Source organism: Acomys minous (assembly GCF_964271855.1).
Source record: "Acomys minous genome assembly, chromosome: 16".
NCBI classification, from domain to species: domain Eukaryota; kingdom Metazoa; phylum Chordata; class Mammalia; order Rodentia; family Muridae; genus Acomys; species Acomys minous.
In genome coordinates, this window is record NC_140498.1 from 54,133,536 (window position 1) to 54,147,167 (window position 13,632).

At 45.4% G+C, this 13,632-nt stretch overlaps 1 protein-coding gene across 8 annotated transcripts in view; it reads left to right on the forward strand.

Moving 5' to 3' along the window:
• STARD13 (StAR related lipid transfer domain containing 13) overlaps window positions 1-13,632 on the forward strand; it is a 233,436-nt gene that overhangs the window by 189,187 nt on the left and 30,617 nt on the right. For all 8 annotated transcript variants that reach the window (XM_084764057.1, XM_084764059.1, XM_084764056.1 and 5 more), the window contains one exon: window positions 12,797-12,860. In XM_084764057.1, the coding sequence (XP_084620183.1) occupies window positions 12,797-12,860 (64 nt within the window). The remainder of the gene's footprint in view (window positions 1-12,796; window positions 12,861-13,632) is intronic.

Sequence of the window (13,632 nt, forward strand, 5' to 3'; positions counted from 1 at the left end):
CTTTTACCTTTCTAAGGCTGGCTTCCTTCCTTGGCCCCAGGCCCTAAATACTGGAGTTCACCTGGGTTCTGAATTTGTTTCCCTAGTTTACTTGGTTTTAGTTACATTCTGCCCTTGATATCCATGGGGTCACCATCCCTGAATTCAACCGACCTCACATTAAGCATGAAGCAACCACTTGCATGATGTTTACACTGTCCTAAATATTATAAACAAGGGGCTGGAGAGATGGCTCAGAGGTTAAGAGCACTGACTATTCTTCCAGAGGTCCTGAGTTCAATTCCCACCAACTGTATGGTAGCTTACAACCATCTATAATGTGATCTAATGTCATCTTCTGGGCTGTAGGCATAAATGCAGGCAGAGCATTATAGGCATAATAAATAAAATTTTTAAAATATTATAAACAATATAGTACTGATTTAAAATATAGGGGAGGACTTGAGGGAGTGTATACAAATGCTGTGCTATGTTCCATAAGGGACTTGAACACAAGAGGACTTGAGTGTCTACAGGGGCCCCTGGAACCAATCTTCCAAAGAAATAGAGGATCGATCTTCTCTGTTGTGTATGCCGTCCACTTATCATCTGTACCCTACCAACTCACCAGTGGGTCTGGACCACAAGGGCCCCAAGCTTTACCATATGCAGACCAGAGCTCATTCTCCCTCATATCCCTGCCTCCCACTGAGATCTGTAGTTTACTGTTGTCAACACTTGATAGCACATTCACAAAACCTTGAAATCTGAGCTCACCCTCTGTTTGCCTCCATATGTCTGTCTTCCATATGAGCGGATCGCCACAGCCCATCCTCATGGACACATCGCTCTCTGATGTCCTCTCTTTATCACTTTGCTGTCTGTCATTCAGGTTTCTTTTTTCTCTATTGAAAATAGTTTTTGCTGGGCAGTGGTGGTGCACGCCTTTAATCCCAGCACTCGGGAGGCAGAGGCAGGTGGATCACTGTGAGTTCGAGGCCAGCCTGGTCTACAAAGTGAGTCTAGGACAGCCAGGTTCACAGAGAAACCCTGTCTTGGAAAAACCAAAACAAAACAAAACAAAAAGGAAAGAAAATAGTTTTACAGACAGTATCTTCTAATGATGGTTTTCCTTCCTTCCCCCAATTCTTTCCAGAGTCTCCCCATCACCCCATCCACTTAAACCCACACCCTTTCTTTCTCCCTCATTAGAATACAAATAAGACTCTAGTAAATAACAATACGATAAAGTATAATAAAATAAAAACAAATCAGAATACGACAAAACAAATAGCAGAAAAATACCCTAAGAAATACGTATAACTATAGAGACATGCATGTTTCCACACAACATGAAACCACAACCATATTATAAAAAAACATGACATAATATATAAGCAAAAGATCCAAAGAAAACAAAACAAAACAAACAAACAAAAATGGACAAAGGATTGTTAACTGTTGAGTTTGTCTTGTGGTGGCCATCTACTGCTCCTCACGGCCCGCCTGCCCTCACGTGTGTTTTGTACAACCAGTGAAACTCCTTTAGAAAAAACTAATTTTTCATTTGCAAACAGTTATCAATTAGAGCTTCTGGGTAAGAGATGGAGGCTTCTGCCACTTGCCCCTCTCAGCACTGAGACCTCAGCTGGTGCAGTCCCGGGCAGGCTCTGTGCATGCTGTGATGCAGACCCGGGCAGGCTCTGTGCATGCTGTGATGCAGACCCGGGCAGGCTCTGTGCGTGCTGTGGTGCAGACCCGGGCAGGCTCTGTGCGTGCTGTGGTGCAGACCAGGGCAGGCTCTGTGCATGCTGTGGTGCAGACCAGGGCAGGCTCTGTGCATGCTGTGGTGCAGACCCGGGCAGGCTCTGTGCATGCTGTGGTGCAGACCCGGGCAGGCTCTGTGCATGCTGTGGTGCAGACCCGGGCAGGCTCTGTGCATGCTGTGGTGCAGACCAGGGCAGGCTCTGTGCATGCTGTGGTGCAGACCAGGGCAGGCTCTGTGCGTGCTGTGGTGCAGACCCGGGCAGGCTCTGTGCGTGCTGTGGTGCAGACCCGGGCAGGCTCTGTGCATGCTGTGATGCAGACCCGGGCAGGCTCTGTGCGTGCTGTGATGCAGACCCGGGCAGGCTCTGTGCGTGCTGTGGTGCAGACCCGGGCAGGCTCTGTGCGTGCTGTGGTCAGACCCTGGCAGGCTCTGTGCGTGCTGTGGTGCAGACCCAGGCAGGCTCTGTGCGTGCTGTGGTGCAGACCCGGGCAGGCTCTGTGCGTGCTGTGGTGCAGACCCGGGCAGGCTCTGTGCGTGCTGTGGTGCAGACCCGGGCAGGCTCTGTGCGTGCTGTGCTGCCACCATAGTCTCTTTGGTCCTACTGTGTTTAGAAGGCCTTGTTTCCTTGGTGGTCTCCTTCCCCTGACTCTTACAGTCTTTTCACCTCTTTTCCACAGAAAAGGGAGGCATCGATGGAGACATCCCATTTAGGACTGAGTGTTCAACAGTCTCTCACTCTTTGCATACTGTCCAGTTGTGGGTCTCTTTGTTCCTACCTGCTGCAGGAGGAAGCTGAGAAAGCACTGATCCATGAGTAAAGCGGAGTGTCATTAGAAGTGATTTTATGGCTATATTCCATTAAAAAAAAACAGCAGCACATGGTTTTCCCCTATTCTTGACCACCCAAGCAGTGTGTCAGGTGTGGGTTCTATCTCATGGGTGGGTCTTAAATCCAATCAGACAGTGTCTGGTTACTCCCAGAAGCCTTGTGTCACTATTACACCAGTGTATCTTGCAGGTAGGTCACCACTGTAGATTTAAGACTTTGTGGCTTACTTGGTGTTCACATTTATCCTCCAGTAGTGTACAGAGTACCTTCCAGGGCCGAGAGCACTAATGAGTAAGGGTGAAGGCTCTAAGTAGGCACCAGCTTGACTTCTCTGGGTTCAATGGTTGGGTAGATATTGTCTTCATCAATGGGGCCTTACTGGCAGTTTGTGGAGAGAAACCAATAGCCTTGGCAACCAATAGCCTGGTTTGTTTGGGGCTCTTCATGGGACCCCATTAGCCAACAATTTAGTTCAATGTAACCCACTCACAGAACTGGAGGTGTCAGCCAGGCGTGGTGGCACACACCTGTAATCCCTGCATGCAGGAGGCAGAGGCAGGTGGATCTCTTTGAGATCAAGGCCAGCCAGAGCTCAAACAGCCTTTAGCCTTCAGTGTTAGCTGTCTCTCTCGCCTCTTCTCCCTCAGCCCCTGTCTTCCCTTCCCTTCTGCATCTGATACTTCCGTTGCAGCCTCCACCCCTCCATGCTCTCTCTCTCCTTCCTAGGGTGATTCATCCCTCACCCCTTGTCCCTGACTCAGTACCTAATCTTTGTGGTTACGGATCTTAGCCTTCTTATTAAAGACTTAACAACTAACGTCCATATAGGTGAATGTGCACCATCCTTGTCTCTTTGAGTCTGTGTTCCTCATTTAGGACGATTGTTTTTCCTAGCTCCATCCATCTGCCTATGAATTTCATCATTTCATTTTTTTTAACAATTGAGTAATATTTTGTTGTATAAATGTACAGAGTGGGGTTTTTTTTGTTTTGTTTTGTTTTGTTTAATCCATTCTTCCATTGACGGACATCTATACCATTTCCCGTTTCTGGCTATTAAGAAAAGAGCAGAAATGTATCACTTAGATTCTTTTTTTTTTTTTTTTTTCTGTTTTTCGAGACAAGGTTTCTCTGTGTAGCCCTGGCTGTCCTGGACTCTCTTTGTAGACCAGGCTGGCCTCAAACTCACAATGATCCACCTGCCTCTGCCTCCCAAGTGCTGGGATTAAAGGCATGCACCACCACACCTGGCATCACTTAGATTATTTAAAATATGATTTATTTTCTTTTTTATGCATATGTGTGTGCCTGTATGGATTTATGTGCACCAAATGCAAGTGACCACTGAGGCCAGAAGAGTGTGTCAGATGCCCTAGAACCTGGGTTATCGGTAGTTGTGAGCCATGTGTGTGGGTGCTGCATGGTTCCCAGCAAGAGCAACGTATGCTCCGGACTACTAAGCCAGTACCTCATCCAGATTCTGGAACCATCTCTCAACCGCCCCTCTTAAATTCATCCTCTGTCCCGCCTTAGGTATATATCTCAGTATGATAACATTCCCCAGTGTCATAGCCTTCATATTATATATCTTTATATTACATATAATATCTCCTCATTGTCCACATACTGCTCCTAATCCTTTCATTCCGATCCTCCGTGGTCCAGCCCCTGCCTCCCTCCCATCCAGGTACCCACGATTCCTAGGTAACATCATCCTATTGATGCTTATCCTAGACAGGGCAGCAGATTTCTCTTAGTTCTTCACCATCTTGCTCGAATGTTATCTTTTTTCATCCAGCGCCCTCACTTCTTCTCCTACTTAGCATGCCCACAGCCCGCATGGGGCGATGAGAGACTCAAGGACAAGAACAACCTTTGGCTCATCTCTGTGTGTTAGCCTCTTCCTGGGGCACAGATCACCCCTTAGATGGACGGATATCAGCTTTTCTCTCCCTTCTGACTTCCCTGTTAGAACCCCAAGTTCAGCACCTGAAATGAAAGCACTACTTCGTTCATCTACAAGATTATGACAAAAGCAGCAGAATTTAAAATTTTTTGGCCATTTCTCCTGAAAGGCTCAAGACTACCTTGTTTGCCTTAATAACTGAACCCAGACGGCTACAAACCCAGAGAGGCCAGGCTTCACTGTGGCTTTTCTCTTTAAGCGGGAGGTAAACAGAGAAAGGGACTGCCAAGCATGAGGCGCGTGCTTCTATTGTCTAGGATCTACTAAAACGATCCCTGAGTAGACAGAAGCAATAAATGAAGGAGACAGGCCAACATCCAGCCCGATATCACTCATGTTTGGCTCCCTTGAGCCAATGGTCCTCCCAGGAGGCCTGAAGGACCTCATCCGCTGAACCCACTCACTTTGGTCCCATCTCTTTGCTCTGCAGTACAGAGGCAAACCAGGTGCCGCTTGTAGGCGACCGTGTTCAGTAACAATGGGTGCTGTAGTCCTACCTGTGCCGAGCAGGCTACAGTGATCGGAAGATACCGATGGTGTCCTGCAAACAGCGGTCATATAGAATGTCCTTCTAGGCCAGTGGTTCTCAACCTGTGCTTCGAGACCCTTTTGGGAATTGAATGACCTTTTCACAGGGGTCAGTCACCTAAGACCATTGGAAAACACACATATTTATGTTACAATTCCAAACAATAGCAAAACTACAGTTATGAAGTAGCAACAAAAATAATCTTATGGTTGGGATCACCACAACATGAGGTTGGTCACAGCATCCAGAAGGTTGAGAACCACTGGTCTAGGCTTCTGGGAATTAGAAGAAGAAGGAATTATGGCATAAGCTTGAGAAAGGCTCTAGTTTGTGGAAGGCAAATATATTCTATAATAGAAACTTTCATCCCTGTCGGAACAGCCTGCCAGCAACCATGACTAGATCAACCCAGACCATCTGAGTAATACGACCGTTTGTCTTACGACTTAAGATTAAGTTTAAATGGAAAGAAATGGCAGAGCCATGTATTTGTCCTCACTGAAGATTGCCCTCACTCACGCCTGAATGGTATAGCAGTTCTGGTAGAGTGCAGTGAGCGTTTCTGGTGTGTGATGCATTCTCCTGCCTATGGCAGCCAGATCTGAGCGAGGCAGTTCTTTCTCTCTCCCATCTCTACGATGTGTTTCGTCCACTCCGTGTGCTTAGAAGGGTTGTCCGTTGTCTACCTCACCTTATGTGGAATCAGTCACAAGCCAATAGTGCTATATCATGCCACGAAGAGGAACATAGCCTCAGACTACCTTAAAGGGTATTTTCCTCTGGAATGTTTTACAAAATTCAGGATGGTTTGTGTACAGGGTGAATGAAGTTGTACCCAGCATTTCTAGATGCCTCCAGTGATGAGAGTATTGCGCATTGGACCGAGAGCTAGTCAGCACACAGTGGAGGGACAAAAGCCATACAGACTCTGAGCTGGAGACAGTGCCCATGTAAACCTCAGGGAGCATGGCCCTCCTGCAATCTTCGCACGTGAGCTACACAGATAGTGGGGGGGGGGCGTTCAAGCTGACTCTCTAGACCCTGGGAGTCCATCGACCCTTTCACAGGCTCTCCTAAGACCATCAGGAGACACAGATAATTACATCACAGTTCATCATAGTAGCAAAATTACAGTTATGAAGTATTACGCTGTATTGAAGGGTTATAGCAATAAATAAATAAATAAATAAATAAATAAAGGGTTATAGCATTAGGAAGATTGATTGAGAACCACTACTCTAGACTGAGTTGATGAGCTTGAGGTTCAAATGAGGGACTCTGCCTTAATGTATAAGAACATACACACACAACACACATGCACATGCAGTGCAAGCACATGGACACACACAAGAGAACGTGCATACACACGTGGCCTCACATACGCATGCAAAGAAAAAGTCTCCAATTTTCTCCAAATTCCAAAGTCCAATAATTAATATTAGTAATTATAATAGTGGTGGCACGTGCCTATAATCCCAGTACTCAGGAGGCAGGGGCAGGCAGATCTCTGAGAGTTGGGGATGAGCCTGGTCTACAAAGCAAGCCCAGGACAGCCAGGGCTACGCAGAGAAGCCCTATCTTTAAAGCAAAAACAAAAATGAAAGGAAGAAAGAAGGAAAATAAGGTTATACCTTTTAATATTGACTGTTTTTAGAGCACTTTGAGGTTCATAACAAACTTCAGCAGAAAGGATTGACACACAGGCATTTCCACCACTGTCAATACCCCCCAAAGAGCGGCCCATCTGCCACAGCAGGAGGACACAGTGTACACACCGGCTCATGCTTTAGATGTTAATTCTGCAGTTTTGGCAGGTGTATAATGGCATGCTTCCACCACTGTGGCACGCACAACCGTTTCACTATCCTAACTCCTATGTCCTGCCTAGGCATCCATCCATCTCCGTAGTCTATGGCAACCATTGATCTTTTTCCTGTCTCCATAATTCTAACCCTTCCACAATGCTTTATAACTCAAACCACAATTTACAGCCTTTCCATATTGGTCTTGAAGTGCCTGCCATGACATCCGTGTCTTTTTAACTCATTTCTAATTATCAACTTCTTATCGTCTGGTTGTATCCTAGTTCATCTTTCCATTCACCTGGCATCCTGATTGCTTTTGAATTTCACCAATGATGACTAAAGTGGCCATAAACACCAACTGTTTACACATTTACACATGGAAGTAAATCTTACACCCATTTGGGTGAATACCAAGAAGTGAGGTTGCTGCATGGAAGGGTGTGTTTTGCGGTAATAAACTGTTCGGCTGTTTTGCCTGAGCCATTTTCTATTGTCACCAGAGAAGAGTGAGAGTGTCTGTCACTCCCTTTCTCACCAGCATTGGTTAACTATGTGGCGGTAGCTCATGACTGTTTTAATTGCCAATTAACATGTGATACCGAACACTTTAAATTGTCTCCTATTTCATCTGCGTGTACGTGTGTGTGTGTTTGTCTCTGTGTGTGTGTGTGTGTGTGTGTGTGTGTGTGTGTGTGTGTCTGTGTCTGTGTCTGTGTCTGTGTCTGTGCGTCTGTCTGTCTGTCTGCGCACCTGCACATGGCATCAGAAACTATGGAGCTGGAGGCACGGCGTGGATGTCAGCCTCTGCCATGTAGCAGGCATGCTTAGCCACTGAGCCATCGCTCCAGCCTAATACTCATTACATTTTTGTTTTGTTCTGTTTTGTTTTTATGTTTCATTTTGTTTTTCAAGACAGTTCCTTTGTGTAGCCTTGGCCGTCCTGGAACTCACTCTGTAGAGCAGGATGGTCTCGAACTCAAAGAGACCCACCTGCCTCTGCCTCCCTAGTGCTGGGATTAAAGGCGTATACCACCACGTCCAGCCTGATTACATTTTACTATTACTACTGTGTCTCCTTTTTTTTTTCTTTTCTTTTCTTTTTCCTTTTCTTTCTTTCTTTCTTTTTCTTTTTTTCTTTTTTCTTTTTTCTTTTCTTTTCTTTTTTCTTTTTGGCAGGAGGGAGGTAAAGATAATTCAACTATTTTTAATCTGAGGGGGGAAAAACATTCATTTTCTTATTGTGGGTTTCCAAATTCTTTGTTTTCCTCACGTAATTTATCAGCTATCTTTCCTAAATGTTTTCTTCCAGCCTACTTTATCTTCTTATCCTCTGTATGAGCAGATGTTTTAAATTCTACCACTTGACTGCATCTTTGATGTTGAATTCAGAAAGCCATCATATACTCAAGGCCATGTAAATTCACCCCTGTTTTCATTTTGAAACCCTGCAGTTGTGTGTTTATGTTTAGGATTGTGGACCATTCGCAGTTCGTCTGTATTAGGAGCATAAAGTCTAGATTGATTTTTTTTTTCACATGCCTATCTAGATGTTTCAACACCATCTGTTAAAAGACTTTTTTTTTTTTTTAATCTCTCACCTTTGCTCCTTTGGAAAGATCAGGTGACCGAATTTGCTCTGAGCCCTGCCTCGCTGATCCATTGTCTACTTTCCCACCTCTAACTTCTCTGATGTTGCCTCCTCATCAGTCTTGAACTGGGGGAGTGCCAGTCCTCCATTCTCTCTCTTCTCTGTCAAGAATACATTGGCACTCCTGTGTCTTTGGTCCCTCCTTATAGCTGTCTTTTTTTTTTTTTTTTTTGATTACTTATTTTATTTTGTGTGTTTGGATGTTTTGCCAACATGTATGTCTGTGCGCCTTGTGTATGTGTGCCTGGTGCCTCTGAAGTTCTGGAGGATGTTGGATCCCAGCGAACCAGATGGCTGTGAGCTGCCAGGTGCGTGCTGAAAACCAAACCTGGGTCCTCTGAAATCACACCAAGTGCTTTTGATCGCTCAGCTGTCTCTTTAGCTCTAGTTGTCAGCATTTTTTTTTTTTTTTGGTTTTTTTTCAAGACAGGGTTTCTCTGTGTAGCCTTGACTGTCCTGGACTCACTTTGTAGACCAGGCTGGCCTCAAACTCACCGAGATCCGCCGGCCTCTGCCTCCCGAGTGCTGGGATTAAAGGCGTGCGCCACCACGCCCGGCTGTTGTCAGCATTTTTAATTTGAGCCTTCTGGCATGTCTCCCATGACAAGTAAGTGGTGAACATCTTGTTGTGTGCTTATTAAGCCATTTGTGTATTGTCTCTTGGTATCTCCTCACAAAGACCATGTTAAAAAAAATATCAAGTTGTAAAAAAAAAAAATAGCAAGTTGTTTGACTTACTGAACTTAAGAGCTTTTTGTGTATTGACGAAGTGCTTTAGCAGATACTATATACATATATAGATGTATATATGTATAGGTAAGGCTTCCTGAAAGTTTTCTTTAAATAGAGAAGTAATTTTAAGTCAGGACATAATTTTGAGTTTAGGTGTGACTAAAAGACCAAGTCTATGGGGATAAATCTACTTTCCAGCTTTCTAAGACATTTAAATGTCTCCATGTATCATGAATATAGAGCTGATGTGTAGGATAAGACGGATGAGCCCTTTGATGTCCTTGTACCTATAGTAAGTCAAGATCTCTTTCACCAAGTCAGATGATTTGTTTGTGTCTCCAGCGGCATCGGAGGAGCAAGTGTGCTCGATATGTGTTTGTATAAACAGCCTGTGGCCCTTCCCTAAACAACCAAGGGAGAGCTGCCTAAGGGACAAAAGGGGCACCTTCTTTTAATGTTTCATTAGTACACATTAATTATGTAATTAATTATCCATAGTGATGGGGTTTCCTTTGACACAAGCCGTGTGCATGACATGTTGTGGTCACATTCACCTCCATAACCTTCTCATGTCCAGCTACTTCTAACCCTCTTCCTGTCCCCTTCTATGTCTGTGGTTTTTGGTTACCCAACAAATTGCATTGAAGTTACTACCAAAAGGATAAAAAATTTAAAAATGGGTTGTTTATGAGAGTGTGAGCTCCTTACTGTTGGCTACACCACCCTTAGCTGGAGCTGTTCACATCCGTGGAACTGGCCAGAAAGACAACCTGCCAGGTGTAGCAGCAAATCCAAGAAACACCAACGCAGCTATGGACTCCCTGACCAGCCTCTAATCCAGAGCCACGTATCTTGTTTGACACAATCACGAGTGCATAGTCAGCGGCTAGACTGTCAGTGGCTGAAATGAGAGTCATTTTACATCTATAAGCATGTGGCAGGATACATTGAGAAAAGAAGTCATGTCAACACTCTGCACTGAAAAAAACATCACCCGGAGTGAGGTCACCCAGCCTGGGCTACAGAGTATGTTCCAGGACAGCCGAAGGCTACACATAGAATCCCTGTCTCAAAAAAACAAAAACAAAAACAAACAAACAAACAAACAAAAAATCCCTAACAAACAAACAAATTAGTGAAAAAGACTCAGGAGATCTAAAAGAAGGAGAGATGCTTGGTGCTTGAAATTATATGAGAAGGCAGGGAGATACTTTGACCTATATCTCTGATGTATATGAGGGTAATTTATTTCCCTCCCATTAGCAAAAGAACACAAGTTGACCCACAGAGAAGCTGAGGCAGCAGGCACAGCTCAAGGTGGGGTACTCTGTTGGAAACAGGGCCCAGCGACAGTCTGCCTGTATTCTGAGTGTTAATGTCCCCAGGCCTTTGGTATTACTGGGCTCCAGAACCCTGGACTCCCTCAAAAAAAAAAAAAAAGAAAAAAAAGAAAAGTCTTAATTGGAAGAAACACGATCACCATCATCTGAGAAAAGGCAAAACGAGAGTGGTGAACCCAGACTGAAACTGAGAGACATCTGTCTGAGGGAATTAAGTTGATAAACTGTCTCACAGGGTTTAGATCGTTGGAATAAACGCAAGAATATTAAGTAAACAAGCTGTATGGGTGTGAACTCTAGGGCACTGGAACGTCGAGAGTGGAAATTATTCAAGTATGATACATGTAGGAATAGAATGTTGTCATAGTAAATGCCAAGCATGGGTTCATCAAAAAGCCTGTGAAACCGTAACACAGCTGTATATGGTTCAGGCAGAGGAAGGGGATGGAAAGTGAAAGAAAATGAATCTTTAGCTTTCAAAGAACAAACTCAATGTGTAATCACCCCAACTAGAAAGCCGTGAGTTAGTGGCATAAAAAAATGGTCTTAGAGAGAAAAGCCAAATGAAAGAGTTAAAAGAACTGCTAAAAGACTGGTAAAGGCTACAAGAATGTTGTAATAAGTGACTCTTAAGCCACAGCCAAACCTTAAATAAATAAACACAAAACGACAAAGGTGTTTGCCAAGAGATTTCACAAAGGTAAGACTGAATTAAAAAGAGGAGGGACGTTGGAACGCCATAAGCAGTGGGTGACACAGGACAGGAGGGTGGTGGCCGCTTGCTCGCTCAGTCAGAAGCACGCAGAATGGGCTCAGCCTTGAGAGAACGTGAGGTGTAAATAGCAAAATGTCAGGTGCCACAGTGACTGTTGTCATCAGTGTTAGGCCTGCTGCAGTCTGCCTGGGGACGGGGGCTTCCCCGCTCCCAGAGACCCTTCACAGTATAAATCAGACACGCTTGCCCCTTTTCCCTCCTCCCTGCCCTCTCTCCTCCGCTTCCCCCACCCCCAGCATGGCATCTCCCTTTTCCTCCTGTGCAGTTTCCGATAAACCTGCATTTCTGCGTTATAGCTTCATCGCCCGTTAGTTCATTCTGATATTTAATCAATCGATCGATCAGAAACAAGATTACAGAGCTAGTTAGAGAAACAAAAGGACCATCTTTCCCTCGAAGCAGCCAGAGCGGCCAGGTAAACAAACAAGGAGGCACAATTTATGACGAAGGGAAGGAACGGTTACAAGAATGCATGTGCCTGCGAGCTGTTTTGTTTTTCCTTCTCAGCTGGCAAGCCGAGACCAAGTATCAGATGTGGAGCTGACTCTTGGATGGCCTGAGCTTGAGGGCCTCATGGGAGGCGAGAACTAGAAAGAATTCTGCTTGGTAGCAATTCTGAGAGACCAGCTGAGAGTGAAAACCAAATGTATGTATTAGCTGACTGCAGACTGCCTCAGACTGTGCAGCTTAACAAGTCAAGAGGCTAGACATGTCCAGGTCAAGGATTTGGTTACCAGTGACCTCCTCCCTGGCAGAGGAAGCCACCGTCACGTGCCACCATCTCGTGCGCACCCGCCATCCTGAAGTAGGAAAGAACAAACACGCATGTCTCTTCTTACATGATGCTAAGCCCAGGGGACCAAGGTCCCTCCCTTTTGGCCTTATTTGGCTTTAGTGACATCCTTACTCCAAATTCAGGTACTCACGGCGAGCGATGTCAACATACAAGTTTGTGGGGAAAACACAACATGACTCAGCCCTCATGGTAGCATGACTTATTTTCCTGTGTGTGCTCACTGATGCAGAGCAGGAGGGAAAACAGACAGACAGACAGAAATGTGCTTGAGGGGATCCATAACAGGATGGACCTGACAGAAGTGAACAATCAGCGATGGAGAAGGGACTGGTGGAAGTGTAGTTAAAGTGATCGAAACGGTTTCTAAGAAAAGGAGGAGGAACCAGGAAAGGCCAGGTTTAGACCAGGAAAAGGGTTGGCGACTAGCAGCCTCTCTGGTCAGGCAGCTGGAGGACAGTCAACTCTTCAGTCCTTTTATAGCGCACTTTCTGGCTGTGCTGTGCTGCCTGGCCAGCCACACAACTAACTAGTTGATTCTTCCCTTTCAGATTTGCCAGAAGGAAAGAAAGGTTAGCAGACTGGAAGATTTGGGTCTGTTAGTAAATCGTTGCGTTTTCCTTTCTTTTTAGACGGCTTAATACGTTGAACAAGTGTGCCTCAATGAGACTTGATGTGAACTTCCAAAGGAAAAAGGTGGGTGCGCCTTGCGGAGACCAGGACCACAGCAACGGAACAGCCTGTGTTCACAGACTGGGAAAGCATGAAGGCTGGGGAGCTGGCTTGGTGGTTAAGAGCAAGTGCTGCTCTTCCAAAGGTCCTGAGTTCAATTCCCAGCACCCATGTATGTGATCGACAGCAACTCCAGCATGTGCGTGCACGTGCACATGCGCACGCGCGCGTACACACACACACACACACACAGCATTGAGCCAAGGCAAAATTTTCACATGCCCACGACTATCTGTTTCCTCTGTAAATAGCCCATCACATCCCCATTATCCCACATAGGTCTGTATTAAGACCGTGCTGAACCATGGACTTTGCAGTTTCAGTGCTTTCAAGGTTTGCTGTTGTTTCTAGCAGAGGGTTCGGATAAAGAAATATCTTGGTTCATTGGTGGCTCCAAAGTCTGTGCAGCAGTAACTGGCAACTGGCATCTGACTCCAGTTCTCCACCTTGATTGCTAGGTTAAGGGCACTGGCTGGCTGCTCTCTTCCAAAGGTCCTAAGTTCAATTCCCAGCAACCACATGGTGGCTCACAACCATCTATAATAAGATCTGGTGCCCTCTTCTGGTGTACATGCAGGCAAAACACTGTGTATATATGATAAATAAATAAATCTTTTAAAAAAAAAGAGAGAGAAAGAGAGAGAGAGATTCAGGGAGGGCCGACAGCTCCGAGCCAAGCATCTTCCAGGAGGTTCTGCTTAGAGCTTTTCCTCCAAGTGCAAGTTGGCGATGCACC